Source organism: Musca autumnalis, unplaced genomic scaffold (genome assembly GCF_047663935.1).
Source record: "Musca autumnalis isolate F117 unplaced genomic scaffold, ASM4766393v1 scaffold_4, whole genome shotgun sequence".
NCBI lineage: Eukaryota > Metazoa > Arthropoda > Insecta > Diptera > Muscidae > Musca > Musca autumnalis.
In genome coordinates, this window is record NW_027411977.1 from 201850558 (window position 1) to 201869364 (window position 18807).

An 18807-nucleotide genomic window follows, 5' to 3' on the forward strand; every position below is an offset into this window, starting at 1 on the left:
AATTATATAAAATCCTAACAATTAGTTTTCGGAATTGATGTTCCTTGCTTTGCTTTTTCAACAATGGAAACCATTGTAGCTGCCAAAAATGTATTTTACAAGAATGGACGAGACTACAAGTGGCTCAACTGCCGATTGCAAAGTGATTAAATTTGAGATTCACTCTATTTAGTTACAACTCATGAGAAGCCTCTAGTATCATATGATTAAATTAGTACTTTACAGTTGCTTAAACTAGTAGTATTAAATATATTTCACAGTGTTGCATTTCGCCAGTTAAAGTTTAAATTTTAAGATCAATCACAATATTAAAAGATATTAATTCACAATGATAAATAAAAATACAAAAGCTTCCAAATTGTTAATATTAAAATATAGAGAGCGGGCTTACATTTTATATTTTACATGTAGAGTTGTATTTTAATGTTATACCACTATTTGTCATTATTATATGTGTTCTTTTACTATTGGATGGATTTTAAAACGCAAATTTAACCAATTTGGAGGAATTAAAAATATAATTTTAACATTAAAAGTTAATGCCAAGAAGGTCCTCCATGAAATTTAATGATCACTTTTAACTTTAAGTTAACGGGAACGCTATAAATCTGTTCGGTAGATCCAAACTATAACAAAAGAAGACTTATAATAATGGGGGTTAGTGTAGTAAGTATATTATACCCACTTCCCACATACATATGTATATAGGTATTGTTATACATTTATAACCCACCTATACGTGCAATCCTTCTAGAAAATCTTTTATAGACGGAAGGCATGTGCTACTTCTGCAATAGATCATACCCTCCGCTAAATACTTTTAAAGGTCACCTTCTTTTAATCATATAAGACTTTTAGGTTAAGAAGAACCTCATGAAGGTAGAAACCGTATTGTAAGCATATAAGTTTTTTTATACACAGGTATGTCATCTATACGTGGAATCCTTCTTAAAAGTCTTCTATAGACGGAAAACATTTGTCACTTCTGTAGTAGATCCTCGTTAGATTAGACCATCTGCTAAAAATTCTAAAATTCTTTCTGCTTTATTTAAGTCAAGATGATCCCCATTGAAGATCTCATATTATACATGTTTATGCCATCTATAGGCGAAATCCTTCTTAAAAGTCTGCTATAGAAGATGGACATTTACCGCTTCTGTAAATGATCTTCCCTAGAGTAGCCATTAGGCCGGGGCGATTTGCATGGAAGGAAAAAAGTCTTAATTAAGGTTTTCAAATCGCCCCGGCCTAGTAACCATTATCTAAAAAGTCTTCTTTTATACATATAAGACTCTTAGGTTTAAGAACACCCCTATGGACCTAGAAGCCCTTTTATAGGTCTATGTATAAGTCTTCTGCTACATATGCCATCTATATGTGAAATCCTTCTTAAAAGTCACCCAAAGACAAACGATATTTGCCACTTCTGTAATAGATCTTCGTTCATGTTGCATATCTCTCCCTCCACCCAATATACCCACCCATTTTATATAGAACTCCCATGAAAATTAATGCTTCAACATTAATCTTTTTGCACACAAGCAGACACGCATTAAATGTGTTATTTGAGTTCACTTGAAGTCGAAAGAAAACACATGTAGTGTGCCACAGAGGATAGAGTACCACCGAGAACTCTATATGTACAGTGAAAATTACAAAATAAACTATTATGACTACGATGACAACAACGACAACAACAAGAACATGAATATGGCCTACAACATTAAAAACAGAATTGCCTAGAAATGCTGCGTGCGTGTGTGGGGTGATGCGGAAAGAGGAATTTTGTGCGATAATATGCTAACGCACCATTGAGAGTTGTTTGCAAAAAAGTCCAACATCCAACGCAATCGACCATAATAAGGAAATAAGTAATCACAGCTATTCGCTATACAAAGACACGGGGGTAAGAGGGACAGCTTGGAAAAAGTCATTGCAGTTATCCCAGAGTCCATATGATGGATGATGTATTTAGTTCTTCCTTTGGTTTGTGACGAAACAATATGAAGGTTAGGTCGAAGGATGCAGGGACGCTGTATAACATTTTCGAAATAGACACAAAGATATTTGCCTATGTTATAGATCGGTCAGTTGTGAGTAGAGATGGGCGCGAGCCTAAAACGTACGAATTTACCACGTATCAGCACCACAATAACATTAGCATAATCCACCACCTTAGTCTCAGCTGGTCAAAGCTCACAAGAATTTCTTTAATTTGCAGGAGAAGCAACAGTAGGGATAAGAGAACTGAACTTCGAATATCGACAATATCTTTCCATTCCTTTGGTATGTCCCACACAAAATTTACGCAAAAGTGTAAATTTTAAATTTTTTGCAGCAGATTGTCCTCTCGACCCCTATTATCGTGGTAGTTTTGTTACTGAGAAAATGATACAAAAGCTCTAAAACCCCTGCCGAACTCGCTAAAACTTTGCACGTCGTTTATTTTTTTCTTTTCAACTATATTAAAAAACACTTTCGGGCATCACCCTCAAAAAATTTTAAAATTACCGCTGAAGTGCAGTTTTGTGGCTGTTCTAGGGTCATTTTGAAATGTTTACCGAAAGCAATATTTAAGGTCCCGCAAACTTTAATCAAGCTCGAAGATTGAAGAGATTCTAAAGCATACCCTGTCTAGCCCAGAGTTCATTTTCTACGGTTTTGTCATTGGCAAACTAGATAAGAAGTCCACTGATTTTCGGAAGGTTGGCACGGCAAACTTCCCAAAGAGCGCCACTGTAATTAATCTACAATTTTCCTTTTAGCGCAATTAACGGCTTTGACTCATTCGTAAAGTGCTGACGGGCCAAGATATACCTGCTCTGATTGACTACGTTTCCGCTCTCTGGGATATCGCTATGTTTACTTTCAATCTGCTACCAGTGACATTTGCCGATTGTCCCATTGGGGATAGCCCTATCAGTTGAAAAGTTGTGTCATCTTGCTTCGGCTTGACCTCCAAAGACTTTTAAAAAAATCTGTCCAGGTGATTTTATTCCCTTCAGTACTAGGGCTTTGGTCTTCACCGACTCATAGGTCGAACTTATCACAGTCCCATCAATATTTCGTCATCAGTTCACTTTTGCAGCTGTTGGGGTTAGTTTATTTCTGTTTCATCGTGGTGAAAGGTATAAAACTTGGAGCACCCAACCAATAATTCGTCCGTTCTCGTTTAAATTCGTGGCTCAGCTTTCTCCCTGCTTATCAACTATTTTTTTTTTTTTTTTGTGGAAAATGATGGATTCTTGGCAGTTTTTTATTCGACTATAACCTACACAAAACTTCCAGCCATTTGGTCGAAACCTTACACTTTCTGCGCCTACCTTCAGACGCTCTCTGCTTAGCAACTATTTCACTTCGGTTGTCCTGGAGAAGGATTTAAATGGTGGTGGCTGAGTGAAACCGCCATGAAGTGGTCCTTGGCCTAAACACAACTTTTTAATCAGACCTCAAAACCTTTCCGAATTATCCTTGAAGAAATATTTTAAATATCCACCATTATCCTTAAAGGAATATTTTAAAAAACCACCATTATCCTTCAAAACAAAAAATAATTAATGATTATCCTTGAAAAAAACAATAATTGAAAAATCCAACATTATTCTTGAAAAAATAAAGAATATTAAAAAAATCCAAGATTATCCTTGATAACAATTATTAACAAAGTCTACGATTATCCCTGAAAAAATATTAGTAAAAATCCACGATTATCCTTGAAAACAATTATTAAAAAAGTCTGCGATTATCCCTGAAAAAAAAATATTGTTCAAACCCACGATTATCCTTGGAAAAATACTTAAAAAACGATTATTTTTGAAAAAATTACATATTTAAAAATCCATGAATATCCTGGAAAATATTACACATTTAAAAATCCACGATTATCCTGGAAAAAATACGTATTTAAAAATCCACAATTATCCTTGAAAAACATTATCTAAAAATCCACGATTAAATTAACTATTATCCTTGGTTAGAAGTACATAAAAAATCCAAGATTATCCTTGAAAACAAACTTATTTAAAAAATCCACGACTATTCTTGATTAAAATTACTTTAAAAATCCACGATTATCCTTGATTGCATTTAGTTTAAAAATCCACGATCATCCTTGATTACAATTACTTTAAAAATCCAAGAATATCCTTGAAAAAAATTATCTAAAAATCCATAATTATCCTTAAAAAATATTTAAAAAATCTGCCACTATCCTTGATTAAAATTACTTAAAAATCCATAATTATCCTTAAAAAATATTTAAAAAATCCGACATTATCCTTGATTAAAATTACTTAAAAATCCAAGAATATCCTTGAAAAAAATTATCAAAAATCCACGATTATCCTTCAAAAAAATATATTTAAGAAATCCGCGATTATCCTTCAAAAAAATATATTTAAGAAATCCACGATTATCCTTGAAAAATATATACTTAAGAAATCCACGATTTTCCTTGATTAAAACTACTTTAAAAATCCACGATTATTCTTGATTAAAATTACTTTAAAAATCCACGATTATTCTTGATTAAAATTACTTTAAAAATCCACGATTATCCTTGATTATCTTGAAAATAAAATCTTTACAAAATTATTAATCCTTGAAAAATACTCATTAAAATACCCACGTATTTTACTGATGTGGGAATCCTTGAAAAATATCTTTTAAATATTTAGAAAAAAAACCTTTAAAAATAAAAGTTTATTAAAACATTTTTAAAAATATTCTATAAAAACTATTTTTATTTGTGGTTGATTTATTTTGGCTTAAGGTCAATTGAAAAGAATTAGTTGTTTGTTGTATTTTCTTTTTTATTTTTTTTTTTTTTTTTTTTATTTTCCAATATTTCGACTGTATTCTACAGTCATCTTCAGGGAATATTTGATGAGAAAAGCAACAGCTTTGTTACACCGACTGCGCTAAAGTTTAGCGCAGTCGGTGTAACAAAGCTGTTGCTTTTCTCATCAAATATTCCCTGAAGATGACTGTAGAATACAGTCGAAATATTGGAAAATAAAAAAAAAATAAAAAAGAAAATACAACAAACAACTAATTCTTTTCAATTGACCTTAAGCCAAAATAAATCAACCACAAATAAATACACAACAGGTCAACAATAACAACAACACAAAACTATTTTTATTGTAAATATATGAAAAATATTTTTAAAAAAATCCACGTTTATTAAAAAATTGAAAAATCTAAAAAATACTTTTGAAAAGAATTCACGTTTATTGAAAACATTGAAAAATATTTCCTAAAAAATTCACGTTTATTTAAAAAATGTGAAAAATTTTTAAAATATTTCATCCAGGTTTATTGAAAAAATCGTTAAAAAACCTACGTTTATTGCAAAAATTAAAAAAAAAACATTACCTAAAAAATCCATGCTTATTTAAAAAATATGAAAAATATTACAAAAAAATACAAGGTTTATTGAAAAAATTTCTTTGAAAAAATCCACGTTTATTGAAAAAAAATTAAAAACCATTCCCTAAAAATCCACCTTTATTAAAAAATGTGACAAATATTTTTAAAAAAATACAGGTTTATTAAAAAAAAACTTTAAAAACTCCCCGTTGTTGAAAAAAAAATACTTTAAAAATCCACGTTGTTGAAACAAAATCTTAACAAAAACCCACGTTGTTGAGAAAAATTATTTTAAAAATCCACATCGTAGAAAAAAATTCTTTAAAAAATCCACGTTGTCGAAAAAATCTTAAAAAAATTTAAAAAAAAAATTAAAAATCTCAGGTTTATTGAAAAAAAATCGTTAAAAATTTTACGTTTATTGCATAAATTAAAAAATATTACCTAAAAAACCATGTTTATTTAAAAAATGTGAAAAATATTATTAAAAAATTCAAGGTTTATTGAAAAAATTTCTTTAAGAAAATCCACATTTATTGGAAAAAAATTAAAAAATCCACGTTTATTAAAAAAATGTTAAAAATATTCTTAAAAAGATACAAGTTTATTGAAAAAATACTTTAAAATTCACGTTGTTGAAACAAAATCTTTAAAAACCCTGAGAAAAAATCTTTAAAAAATCCACGTCGTCGAAAAAAATTCTTTAAAAAATCCACGTTGTCAAAAAAAAATCTTAAAAAAATCCACTTTATCGAAAAAAATTCTTTAAAAATAATTACTTAAAAATCACGTTGTCGAAAGAAATTATTTAAAAAATCCACGTTGTCAAAAAAAAAAATTAAAAAAATCCACTTTGTTGGCGTTTTCCACTTTATCGAAAAAAAAAATTCTTTAAAAATTATTACTTAAAAATCAAATTGTCGAAAGAAATTATTTATAAAATCCACGTTGTCGAAAAATTCAACAATTCTTTAAAAAATCCACGTTGTCGAAAAATTCAACAATTCTTTAAAAAATCCACGTTGTCGAAAAATTCAACAATTCTTTAAAAAATCCACGTTGTCGAAAAATTCAACAATTCTTTAAAAAATCCACGTTGTCGAAAAATTCAACAATTCTTTAAAAAATCCACGTTGTCGAAAAATTCAACAATTCTTTAAAAAATCCACGTTGTCGAAAAATTCAACAATTCTTTAAAAAATCCACGTTGTCGAAAAATTCAACAATTCTTTAAAAAATCCACGTTGTCGAAAAATTCAACAATTCTTTAAAAAATCCACGTTGTCGAAAAATTCAACAATTCTTTAAAAAATCCACGTTGTCGAAAAATTCAACAATTCTTTAAAAAATCCACGTTGTCGAAAAAAATCTTTAAACAATCTACGTTGTCGAAAAGTATTATTTAAAAATAATTATTTACAAAATCCACTTTGTGGAAAAATTTCTTTAAAAATAATTATTTAAAAAAATCACGTTGTCGAAAAACAATTCTTTAAGAAAAAATATTTAAAAAATCCAAGTTGTCGAAAAAATTCTTTAAAAATAGTTATTAAAAAAAACATTGTCCAAAAAATTCTTTAAAAATCCACGTTGTCGAAAAAATTCATTAAAAAATCCACGTTGTCGAAAAAAAATTCTTTAAAAAAATCCACTTTGTCGAAAAAGAATACTTAAAAAAATCCACGTTGTTGAAAAAAGATCCCTAAAAAATCCATGTTGTCAAAAAAATCTTTAAAAAATCCACGTTGTTGAAAATATACTTTAAAGAATTCACGTTGTTAAAAAAATGCTTTAAAAAATTCACGTTGTTGAAAATATCTTTTAAAGAATCCACCTTGTTAAAAAAAATCTTTAAAAAATCCACGTTGTTGAAATAACTTTAAAGAATCCACGTTGTTAAAAAAAAAAACCTTTAAAAAATCCACGTTGTTGAAACAAAAAAAAATCTTTAAAAAATTCACGTTGTCGAAACAAAAATCTTTAAAAAATCCACGTTGTCAAAAATAAATCTTTAAAAAATGCATGTTTTCGAAAAAAAATCTTTAAAAATCCACGTTGCCGAAAAAATCTTTAAAAAATCCACGTTGTTGAAAAATATTCTTTAAAAATCCACGTTGTCGAATTTTTTTAATCCACGTTGTAGAAAAAAAATCACCGTGGTTCAATTTTTTTAAAGAAGAAAATTTTTTAAAAAACCGCATTTTTAAAAAATCCACGTTATTAAAAAAATAAATTTAAAAAATCCAGTACTTTAAAAAGTCCTAGTCTTAAAAAAATTCTTTTAAAAAAACCTTTAAAAACATCCCCAAAAATCATTAAAAAATCCAAACATTTAAAAAATTCACGGAATTTCAAAAAAATTCTTTAAAAAAACAACACTTCCACAAGTCCAGGTCTTTAAAAAATTCTATAAAAAATCCTTTAAAAAATTCATTAAAAAATCTATGTCCACAAAAAAATCTTTAAAATAACCACGGCCTAAAAAAAACCTTTAAAAAATCCACGTTTTTTGTAGGGTATCTAATATTCTATTCCCAGCATATCTCAACTTGTTCATTATCTTCCACATATTCTCTACTTCATCTGCAGCTTTCACATTTAATGATGAATAATAACATTTTAATAAAGAACTAATGGTGTACACAACATCAGATACTAACCCAGCCAGCCAATTGACACCATGTGTAGCCTGGCTCTGGCTACATGGCAGGCTAATGAAGTCATTACTGTCACATTTAACAAATTTTTCGGCACAACCAGATTTTCTTAAAAAAAAAACACCAAAAACAGAAACTTTCCTTTTAAATCTAATCATGTTTTTTCATGTTTGAATTTCCTGTTTCATGTCTTTTCAGATTTCTACAATTGCTGTAACGAAGTATTCGGTTCATGTAGGACATCCTGTGAAAATGTAAGTAAAGCTTAAAAACTTGATCTCCTTGTGTCGCAGCATTTGGTTGTTCTTTTTTTCTTAAATCTCCAACATTATAAATTATTTTTAAAACTGACATTAAAACTGATTAATGACAGGCAACTACTTGAAAATATCACCAGAGTAATGTTAAGCGTAAACCTATACCCACCACAATCTATGGTGGTGCTCGTGGTGGTGATGGAGTCATTCATGTGCACATGCCACAAGTTTCGATTGCAAACAGCATTCAAAAAATGATTTTAAGATCATTTAAGCCGTTCGTGTGTTTTGTTTGATTTGTCACATAAAGGCCCGCCTTTTTGCATGACAAAGATCGCGAAAGCAAGTTCTATAATACCCTCTAAATAAGGACGTAGCTAAGTCCCAAAAAATTATTAAGGGAATTAGTTGCTTAGAAACTCTCCTGAAATAATTTTGAATGAACATCACTTTACCCTTAGAGAAAAAATAGGGCAATTCCTTTCATAGAATCACAAAACCCATTTCTGCTTTATGATCACGTCCCTGTTATTAGTATTGGTCTTATCCAAAAAATTATTGCCATTATATTTAACTAGTTTCTCATTTTTCTTGCCTCATCTCTCTCTCCCCTCCCCCCTAAAAACACATTTCCTTTCCTCGACGACATGGCTTGACTTGCCTTCATTGTTAATGTCTTTTAATTTAAATTTAAATGACTTTTCATGAAATATGGCAACACTTAAACAGAATATCAACTCTGTATTGCTTGCTTGACTGTATCTCTCTCTTAACATTGTCGGATGGCGAATGGCAGCTAAAAACATGTCAAAACTAATTACCCTTCCCAGTTGGATGGTTGTTTGCCTGTTCGCTGCTGCTCGAATGCTTGGCAGGCAGGTTGAATCGCAGGCTGGCGGGCTGTCTGCCTAGCTGGGAGTTTTTAGGTGATTTGTTGCTGTTGAGACAATTTGTTTGAATCGTATTTTTTCCACATTCAAAATATCGACAAGATTTTTATATTTAAATTGAGTCGATAACAAGTGAAATAGATTTCGTTTGCAAATCTACATTTCAACTGGCAAAGCAATTTTGTGGTCCATTAGTGAACTATTATTGGTCATTTATGTTCGAAATGTTGGGTAATTATGGGAAATGTTTGGCAAAAAAAAAACAACATCATTTAAAATATTAATGGACAGATTGAGGGTTTTGGATATCAATGATACATGTATTTTTTTTTTCAAAACAAGTCGATACAGGAAATTTTTAGGCAATAAATGGCGCCCAATTTATGTCAAATGAGGGAAACTTGGAATCATGTTGAAAATTCTTAGAGGGGCGTTCTGTAATTTCATATGTGGGTGTCGACGTGGTGCAATAATTTTCAACCATGTGACGTTCAATTTCCTTCGCTAATGGTTCATCGGATAGGAAACCAACCCACAGAGAACACGTAATGTCAAATAACAGCCAATTTGCTTGTAAAAAATCCAAACTATCTACAATCGGCGCCATTCCAGTGCAGTATTAGGAACTTCCTTTAGATACATAAGCCCCACGTTGGGCGCCATTTAAACATATAGTTTAAACTAGCCAATGAATGGCGCCCAACATATGTTAACCCACTTAAAGCCACTGGTCGTTTAAACGCCAGCAAAAAATGTGCACAAAAATGCTGGTAAAAAACAGTTAGATAAGTGTTTTATTGCGGGGTTTTTTGTATTTTCTAATTGTTTGCTCATATGTCTGTCCTTCTTCGTTCATAAATTGACATTTGACCTGCGTAGTTTTTCGCGGACCAGTCACAAAAATAACCCTTTTCGTGAAGTAATTTTTTGATTTTCTTACAATGGTAAAAAACACATAAGTAGATAAGTTAAACTTATACAACGCAAAGTTTTAAGAAAAAAATTTATTTTTTTAAAAAATGCTTAGAAATGAAAATAAAACTGAATTCAATAAAAAAGTTTTAAATTTTCCAAAAAAAAATTTTCTGGCGCTAAGAAATATTTTTTCAATAATCGTGGATTTTTTAAAAAATATTTTTTCAATAATCTTGGATTTTTTAAAAAATATTTTTTCAATAATCGTGGATTTTTTTAAAAAATATTTTTTAATAATCGTGGATTTTTTTAAAAAATATTTTTTCAATAATCATGGATTTTTTAACAAATATTTTTTCAATAGTCGTGGATTTTTTAAAAAATATTTTTTCAATAATCATGGATTTTTTAAAAAATATTGAAAATGCCGATAGTGGGTATTTCTGTAGGGAAGAATGCTGGATTTACTGCTGTGTTTTGGATAGAAAAATACTCCGTGGATTTCGAAATATTTTCTTCCGGTTGCAGTTTTGGCAGGAGTGGAAGAAATAGAAATAAAACACGGGCGTATCAGTGGTTTGAAAGAACAGTAATGGTTCTTTATTTTGTTTATTCAAATTTGGATATTTGAATAAAGCGCTTACCGAAATGAACAACAATATTGGTTGTCGATTTGGTAACAAGTGTTTATTAAAAGGAAATTACAAAGGGAGTTACAAAATGCAAGGAGAGAAAGAGAGTGTACATGACACAATTCTGAGTGAAATCAGATATGTTTTCTGCGTTTATTTCGGCATGCAGGAAAATCAAAATTAGGGTTGTCGATTAGGGAAATCCGGCGTGAACATCCCGGGCCCCTTGCAGTACCACTGCAATAAATTATAACGCAATTGTGCCGTGTACTCCCTCGTTGATCCCAATGCGTAATAAAAAATGAAAGAATTGTAATTGAGGAATGAATTATGAATGTTTTGAACTTAAAACTAATGAATTTAATGTAAATATATTCTGCTATAGCGACTCCAGGGTAAGGATATTCATCGCAACATCGATTGACAGCTCTCCTTTGGAATTTGGAATATACAGGTATCTGAAAAGGAAGTTTGTGCTTTGCAGGGAATAAAATACAGTAGTGCACTCGAAGTGTTGGATGAAGTAATATTAGTTTGGAACATAATTTCGAAGTTGTACCTCGGAATGAGTACAAACGTATAGAAAATGGATAATGGAAAGAAAACTTTGGAGTTGTACTTCGGAAATAGTACAACGATATGGAAAACATTTTATTGGAATGGAATTTTTTAGTTGTATTTTGGAAGAAATACAACAAGTTGGTAGGAAGAATCATGCATACGGATGGAATTAATGCATGAATAATTGTTGAATTGGACAGTGTTTCCACTGGCGCAACACTTACTTTGGAAAAACCCAAGTGACTGGATACGGACGTACCTGTAGCTATTCGCATATAGAACGTTATAACGGATGAGATACTCGGAACTTGGAAGTAGTCAAAATGATGTACAACAGGGTATGGAGAATAACTGCCATGGTTACGAATTTTGACCCCGTCTGGTACGAATCGGGTTGCAGCTTCGTCCGAGTGTGCACTACAAAGTACATAACGCAGAGCTTTGTTTGCATCAGGAATCATGAATGGAACATTATCAGCTAGACCATGGAAAATGCGAATAGAGCAGTACGGGTTACAAACGACAAGTAATGTGCCGGTTTGTAACTGAAATTCAGGAATTGCGTCACCTGGGTGGTTGCTAAATTGAATTATCTGGGATGGAGTATGATTGGATTGACGAGTGTTGGGTATATGGATAAAGAAATTGTTTGGACTGAACCTCAATTCTGGAGGACAGTTTGGAAATCTTGAAGCATGCAAGAGACTCAGTTTTGGAGTCCGATTGCCGGAAAGGAACAAATACAAGCTTGAAATCAGACGGTTTGTATTTGAGGGAATATTCGCAGTAGTGGCGACTGACTGTAAGTAATAATTCTTTTCCGAGCACAGAGGCTGAAACGGAAATGTATCTTTAACAGGAATAAATTCTGGAATTAGTTTATCACATTCCCAATAGTGGAGAATGTGAGTTGTATCTTTGGAATAGATGTGTATCGGAATGGAGTTATGATACACACGAATTGAAATGTTATCTCTCGGACCAACGTATTTGGAAATGGTCTTATCATACTCCAACAAGCCAGAAAAATTCACGTTCTGCAACGGAATAATGGAAACACAAGGAGACCTCTCGGAAGTGGAGGGCTTCTTCGGATTGTAACCATGGGGTGCAAGAACTGGATAACTAACACCGACATGGAAGTCATTCAGGAACGGAATAATGGATACACTGGGGGACCCCTCGGAAATGGAGGGCCCCTCTGGATTTGAATCATGGATTACAGGAACTGGATGAGTAACATCGGAAGGAAACTCACCCTGGAATGGAACAATTGATGCACAAGAAGACCTCTCGGAAGTGGAGGACTTCCCTAGATTGGAACAATGGAGGACCGGAACCGAATGAGTTACACTGGAAGGAGACTCATTCCGGATTGGAACAATTGATGTACAAGAAGACCTCTCGAAAGTGGAGGGCTCCTCTGGATCTGAATCACGTAGTGCAGGAACTAAATGAGTAACCCCGGAAGGAGACTCATTCTGGAATGGAAAAATTGATGTACCAGTATACCTCTCTGAAATGGAGGGCTGCTCTGCATTGGAAGCATGAAGTGGAAGAGCTGGATGAGCAACACTGGAAGGAAACTCATCACGTATTGGAAGAATGGATGCATCAGGAAGCCTCTCGGAAATGGAGAGCCCCTTTGGGTAGGAACCAATAATCGCAGGAACGGAAGAAGTAACACTGTCAGGAAAACTATTCACCAAATCAGCACCCAACAAACTGCATGTGGAATTTTGGGAACATGTTTGAATGTTTTGACTGGAAGAAGTGGACTGTATGAAAGAATCATAATTTGGATTGGATTCAACATTCAAACCAGGATCGGAACTTTTGCTAAATGACTGATTTGATGAATAGGTGTTACTAGAATCTTCATGGAGCATGACATGATGTCGCTTTTGACAATGGACACATGTACTCTTTGCGGGACAATTGCTCACATGATGTGTCTTGGAAAAGCAGTTGCGGCAAAGACCAAATTGCCTAACTTTTGACGAACGTTGCTTTGGATCCATAGAGATGAATAAGGGACACTTTCGGATTGAGTGCAGAGATGATGAACATAAGCGGCATTTTGGAATAGAACATTTGCTTTTAGTAGGAGTGGAAATAGTTGAAGTACATGGAATCGTCTCATCTCGAATGCTATGTGAGGTAGATGAGTGGTTTGAATTCGGAAAATGATCCATGACTTCTTTTAGTTTCGCCGAGCATGCGGAATAAGTAGTGGAAGCGATGTGGAATTTCTCGCGAAGGGAATTTTCATTTATATGTTCTCCAGCATACATGTTGTAGGCAGATTCCAGTTCAGTCCATGTGGACGCTAGCTCGATTATGTGGATTTTAACCAGCTGTACTGAAGTTAGTGGAATAATGCCACAACTCACGGCAGAAGCAAACTGTTCAAGACGACTGAAGGAACTTAGGAGTTTATGAAGAGCCATTCTGAGAATGTTTGGAAAATATTTGGAGAGTACCCAATTGCAAATGTAGAAAAAACGGTCTGAAATAGTCCCAGTTTTCCGTTTTGAATCTTGTTGCCTTGAAAAGGTTTTATCGGAGTACAAAACCTCAAAGGGAAAAAGATTAATAAGTTGAAATTAGTTTTAAAATGAACTTGAAATTATAAATTTCACAAGTAATGGAAAACTACAGAAAATTTACAAATTATATAAGAAATATATAATCGAAATATGGGCTTATTTGGAACACGTGATGATGAGAGTGGACAATCGGGATCTCTTTTGGTTACAGGAGATAAAAATGAATGAATCACGATCGCTTAGGATGGATTAAGAAAAGTATTGAACACACTGGAAATAGTATCGGAGGGAGTAAATGGAAATACGTTCTGTGAGAAGAAGTCGACAAATTATATGAAGTGGAAAAGGAAACGAGAAAAAGTAATGTTCTCGTTCTCCAATGGAAACTTCACACGGAAATAGAAATAATAAGCCAACTTTTCCACAAGAGCAATAACTGCTTCCTTGAAAATAATATAAAATAATAAGTAACACTTCGGAAAAAAATCACACGGAATAATTGATATACTTTCCAGAAAGAAGCTAAATCCAGGAATGAATCGGAAAAATACTGAAGGTCTTACGTCTTTACAAGTACTCCCTTTATGGAAAGTGCCCTCTAGCGGTCGCTGCGTGTAAAACAAGACACAAATATTGAAAAAGAATGTGGAAAGTATAGAAGAACCGGAAGAAATTCGTTCAGTAATGGAACAATTGACGTTCTTCTAGCTACTTTCGTTTTGTAGAGCGACGCCTAGCGGAAGTATGGAGCACTATAAATTAAGGGAAAGTTAGGAGACTTGAAAATGTTGAAGATGGTGCCGATAAAATACCGTAAAGCCAGAATAATTTGGAAGAAATAATAAAAATTAAGAATTCTCGGCTATTTCGGAGCGTGAGCAGCGACACCTAGCAGCGGTACGCGACACTACGTATTCAAAAAGGCAAACCAAGTCGACGATATCGAAGAATTTCCAGAAGAATCAGCAAATATCCCGAAGAAATAGGAAAAATCGGGCAAAAAATAAGGTTTTTGGAGTATTTTCCTTTTTACGGGGCGACACCTAGTGGCGGAAAAAGATACTACAGGTGACAGCGAGTAGCGGATAAGGGATAACTACTCCAAAAGGTCCGGAATAATAGGAAAATTACGGAAAAATTGGAAAAAGTAGTGGAAAAATAAGATTTATCAGCTCTTTTTGTATATCGAAAGCGCCCCCTAACGGCAATATGGTGTACTATAAAGTTGCGGGAAGGAAGTATCTCAATACACCACTTCTGTATATATGTCAATATACGATAATATATATGTGTCGCAAACCAGTTACAGTCCGACCATATAAAAGGGCTTGGTGTAGGGTACACTTTTAATAAGGAGCACAACGAAGAGAACAGCAAAGGAAAGATCAATCACTGTTGAGTGGAAATCAGCAACAAACACTGTGTTGGCTGAGTGGACGAACGACTCAAAAGCGACCAACAAGAAGTAATATGTATGTGCGTTTATGTGTGGATCAGGGATGGAAAATTAAAAATTTCAAAAAGTACTAAAATGGTACTTTTTTCATTGAAAAGGTACTTTTTATTATAAAAAAAATATTATTTTATTATATCTATGAAATCTGAAGAATATTGCAAAATAGCATATACTTTTATACCATACTGGAGGGTATAATTAGCTTTATCATACAGTTTGTAACTTATCGAAATATTCGTCGGAGACCCTATAAAGTATATAACCAGGTCCGTCCGTATGTTGAATTCAAGATAAAGCTCTCAACATTTAATTTGGAGCTTTTTTATTTGGTACACAAGCTTCAATTACTCCTGGGAAGTTTGGTACTGAAAATGGGCTGTATCGGTTCACGTTTTGATATAGCTCCCATACAACGGTACCTCCGGATTTTCGGTATATTGAAGGTTTGAGCCACATTATCATACCAAAGTTTTTGAAATTTGGTATTTTGTCTTCGTTGGGGCTACAAAACTCTCCACCAGAAATTTGTCAGTGTTGATCTGATATACCCCCCTTAGAACGGTATTTTAAAAGTTTTAGCCTCATTATTCCATCGAAATTACTGAAATTAGATACTTTGTATTCGATATGGGTATAAAACATTCCTATGGAGAAATAGATATAAATACACGTTTTAAGTAGCCTAGAACTGACAAACTGTCGATAGTCCGACTATCGTTTTGATCGCTGTCGTAAACATTGTTTATATTGAACTCTGAACAAATTATTTTTTACATACATAATTCGTGACAGATAGTCCAAAAAGTAATCAATCAGTAATCAAAACAATAGTCAGCACTAATATAGCCCCAATAAAGGAGAAATATAAAAGAAACAAAAGTTAACTTTAAATAAAATATAAAAGAAAATACATCACACCCCAAAAATATTACACAAAATAATATACTTATAAATAAAATTCTCGCATATTCAGCTAAAAAAATTAAGGCAAAACCATGTAACTTGATATTTCGGATTCTCAAAGGATCGAAAAAAATTATCAATATCTGTTCATATTTTGGTATATTCCCAACATGAAGGTACATACATCTAGATTTTTAAATCTCGAAGTTTGTATTTTTAGTTCCACATAAAATGTTTCTAGACTAGAGTAAGTCCCGACTTACATTAGACGATTTTCTTTGCGACAATTTTTCTCGCTCTCTTTTAAAATTGCCTCTTGCGTTTATACAAGCAATTTTGTTTCGGCAAGTTTTGTTTTTAAAACATTGGAAATAATGTCAAAAACGAACAATTTAAAAGGAATTTCCTGAAAATTGCCGATACGAGCAATTTTTTTCCACTTCCATTCCCCTTACGTGTCTCTCCTTCAAACTGAGACTTGCCGCAAGTAAACTTGCCTAATGTAAATTGGGGCTATGTGAAATGGTACTGAATTGGCCGCGGGGGTACTTCGGTACTTTTTACAGTGAAATGGTACTGAAAAAAGTACTATTGTACTGAATTTTCCATCCCTGGTGTGGATTAGTAGTTATGTTGTTGAAGAGACTATTCAACAGTGGATATTTCTCTAACAACAACAACAACTGCAGTGGAATAAAGCGGTGATGGATCAAATGCATAAACACACAAACCAATAGAAATGAATAGGGATATTCTCGCGGCGAGAAAAAATAATGGAACAACGATATGGAGAGAAGCACACTGCCGCGAATGGGAAAATAAAAAATGTTGTACTTTCAAACAAATGAATGCAAAGGAAATATAAAATGTAATTATTTGGAATTATAAAATGAAGGAAAAATATGAATTAAATTATTTTAATTTAATTATTCACTTCAATATATGGAAAAAATTGGAAAATTAATTTACGTTAATTAGCACAAAAAACAAGTGAAACTAATTAAGCAAATTTGGAACACTGTGCGTTGGATAAACGAAAAAAGGAAAAAATCAATTTGCCGACGGCAAGACGCACTTGGACTTTGACACTTTGAAATTGAAATGCACTATTGTATTTTCACTTTTGGATAATAAAAGCACAAACTTACCTTGATTTTGGTGAAAAATGGATTGGAAAAAATGTCTGGATGGAAGGAAAAATTACACAGCAATAAAATCCGGTTCGATGAGGACCAATGAAAATGCCGATAGTGGGTATTTCTGTAGGGAAGAATGCTGGATTTACTGCTGTGTTTTGGATAGAAAAATACTCCGTGGATTTCGAAATATTTTCTTCCGGTTGCAGTTTTGGCAGGAGTGGAAGAAATAGAAATAAAACACGGGCGTATCAGTGGTTTGAAAGAACAGTAATGGTTCTTTATTTTGTTTATTCAAGGAAAAAGGAAAAATTACACAGCAATAAAATCCGGTTCGATGAGGACCAATGAAAATGCCGATAGTGGGTATTTCTGTAGGGAAGAATGCTGGATTTACTGCTGTGTTTTGGATAGAAAAATACTCCGTGGATTTCGAAATATTTTCTTCCGGTTGCAGTTTTGGCAGGAGTGGAAGAAATAGAAATAAAACACGGGCGTATCAGTGGTTTGAAAGAACAGTAATGGTTCTTTATTTTGTTTATTCAAATTTGGATATTTGAATAAAGCGCTTACCGAAATGAACAACAATATTGGTTGACGATTTGGTAACAAGTGTTTATTAAAAGGAAATTACAAAGGGAGTTACAAAATGCAAGGAGAGAAAGAGAGTGTACATGACACAATTCTGAGTGAAATCAGAAATGTTTTCTGCGTTTATTTCGGCATGCAGGAAAATCAAAATTAGGGTTGTCGATTAGGGAAATCCGGCGTGAACAAATATGTTTTCAATAATCGTGGATTTTTTAAAATTATTTTTTTAATAATCATGGATTTTTTAAAAAATATTTGTTCAATAATCATGGATTTTTTAAGAAATATTTTTTCAATAATCGTGGATTTTTTAAAAATATTTTTTCAATAATCATGGATTTTTTTAAAAATATTTTTTCAATAATCGTGGATTTTTTAAAAAATATTTTTTCAATAATCATGGATTTTTTAACAAATATTTTTTCAATAATCGTGGATTTTTTACAAAATATTTTTTTAATAATCGTGGATTTTTTAAAAGTATTTTTTTAATAATCGTGGATTTTTTAAAAATATTTTTTTAATAATCGTGGATTTTTTAAAAATATTTTTTTAATAATCGTGGATTTTTTAAAAATATTTTTTTAATAATCGTGGATTTTTTAAAAATATTTTTTTAATAATCGTGGATTTTTTAAAAATATTTTTTTAATAATCGTGGATTTTTTAAAAATATTTTTTTAATAATCGTGGATTTTTTAAAAATATTTTTTAATAATCGTGGATTTTTTAAAAATATTTTTTTAATAATCGTGGATTTTTTAAAAATATTTTTTTAATAATCGTGGATTTTTTAAAAATATTTTTTTAATAATCGTGGATTTTTTAAAAATATTTTTTTAATAATTGTGGATTTTTTTAAAATATTTTTTTAATAATCGTGGATTTTT

The 18807-nt window shown here is 32.1% G+C and overlaps 1 protein-coding gene across 1 annotated transcript in view; it reads left to right on the forward strand.

Annotated features, from left to right (window-relative positions):
- The window catches only part of Reck (Reversion-inducing-cysteine-rich protein with kazal motifs), a 212721-nt gene that overhangs the window by 103661 nt on the left and 90253 nt on the right, over positions 1–18807 (forward strand). Inside the window, exon 3 of the mRNA XM_073981199.1 lies at positions 8226–8281. Within this exon, the coding sequence (XP_073837300.1) occupies positions 8226–8281 (56 nt within the window). The remainder of the gene's footprint in view (positions 1–8225; positions 8282–18807) is intronic.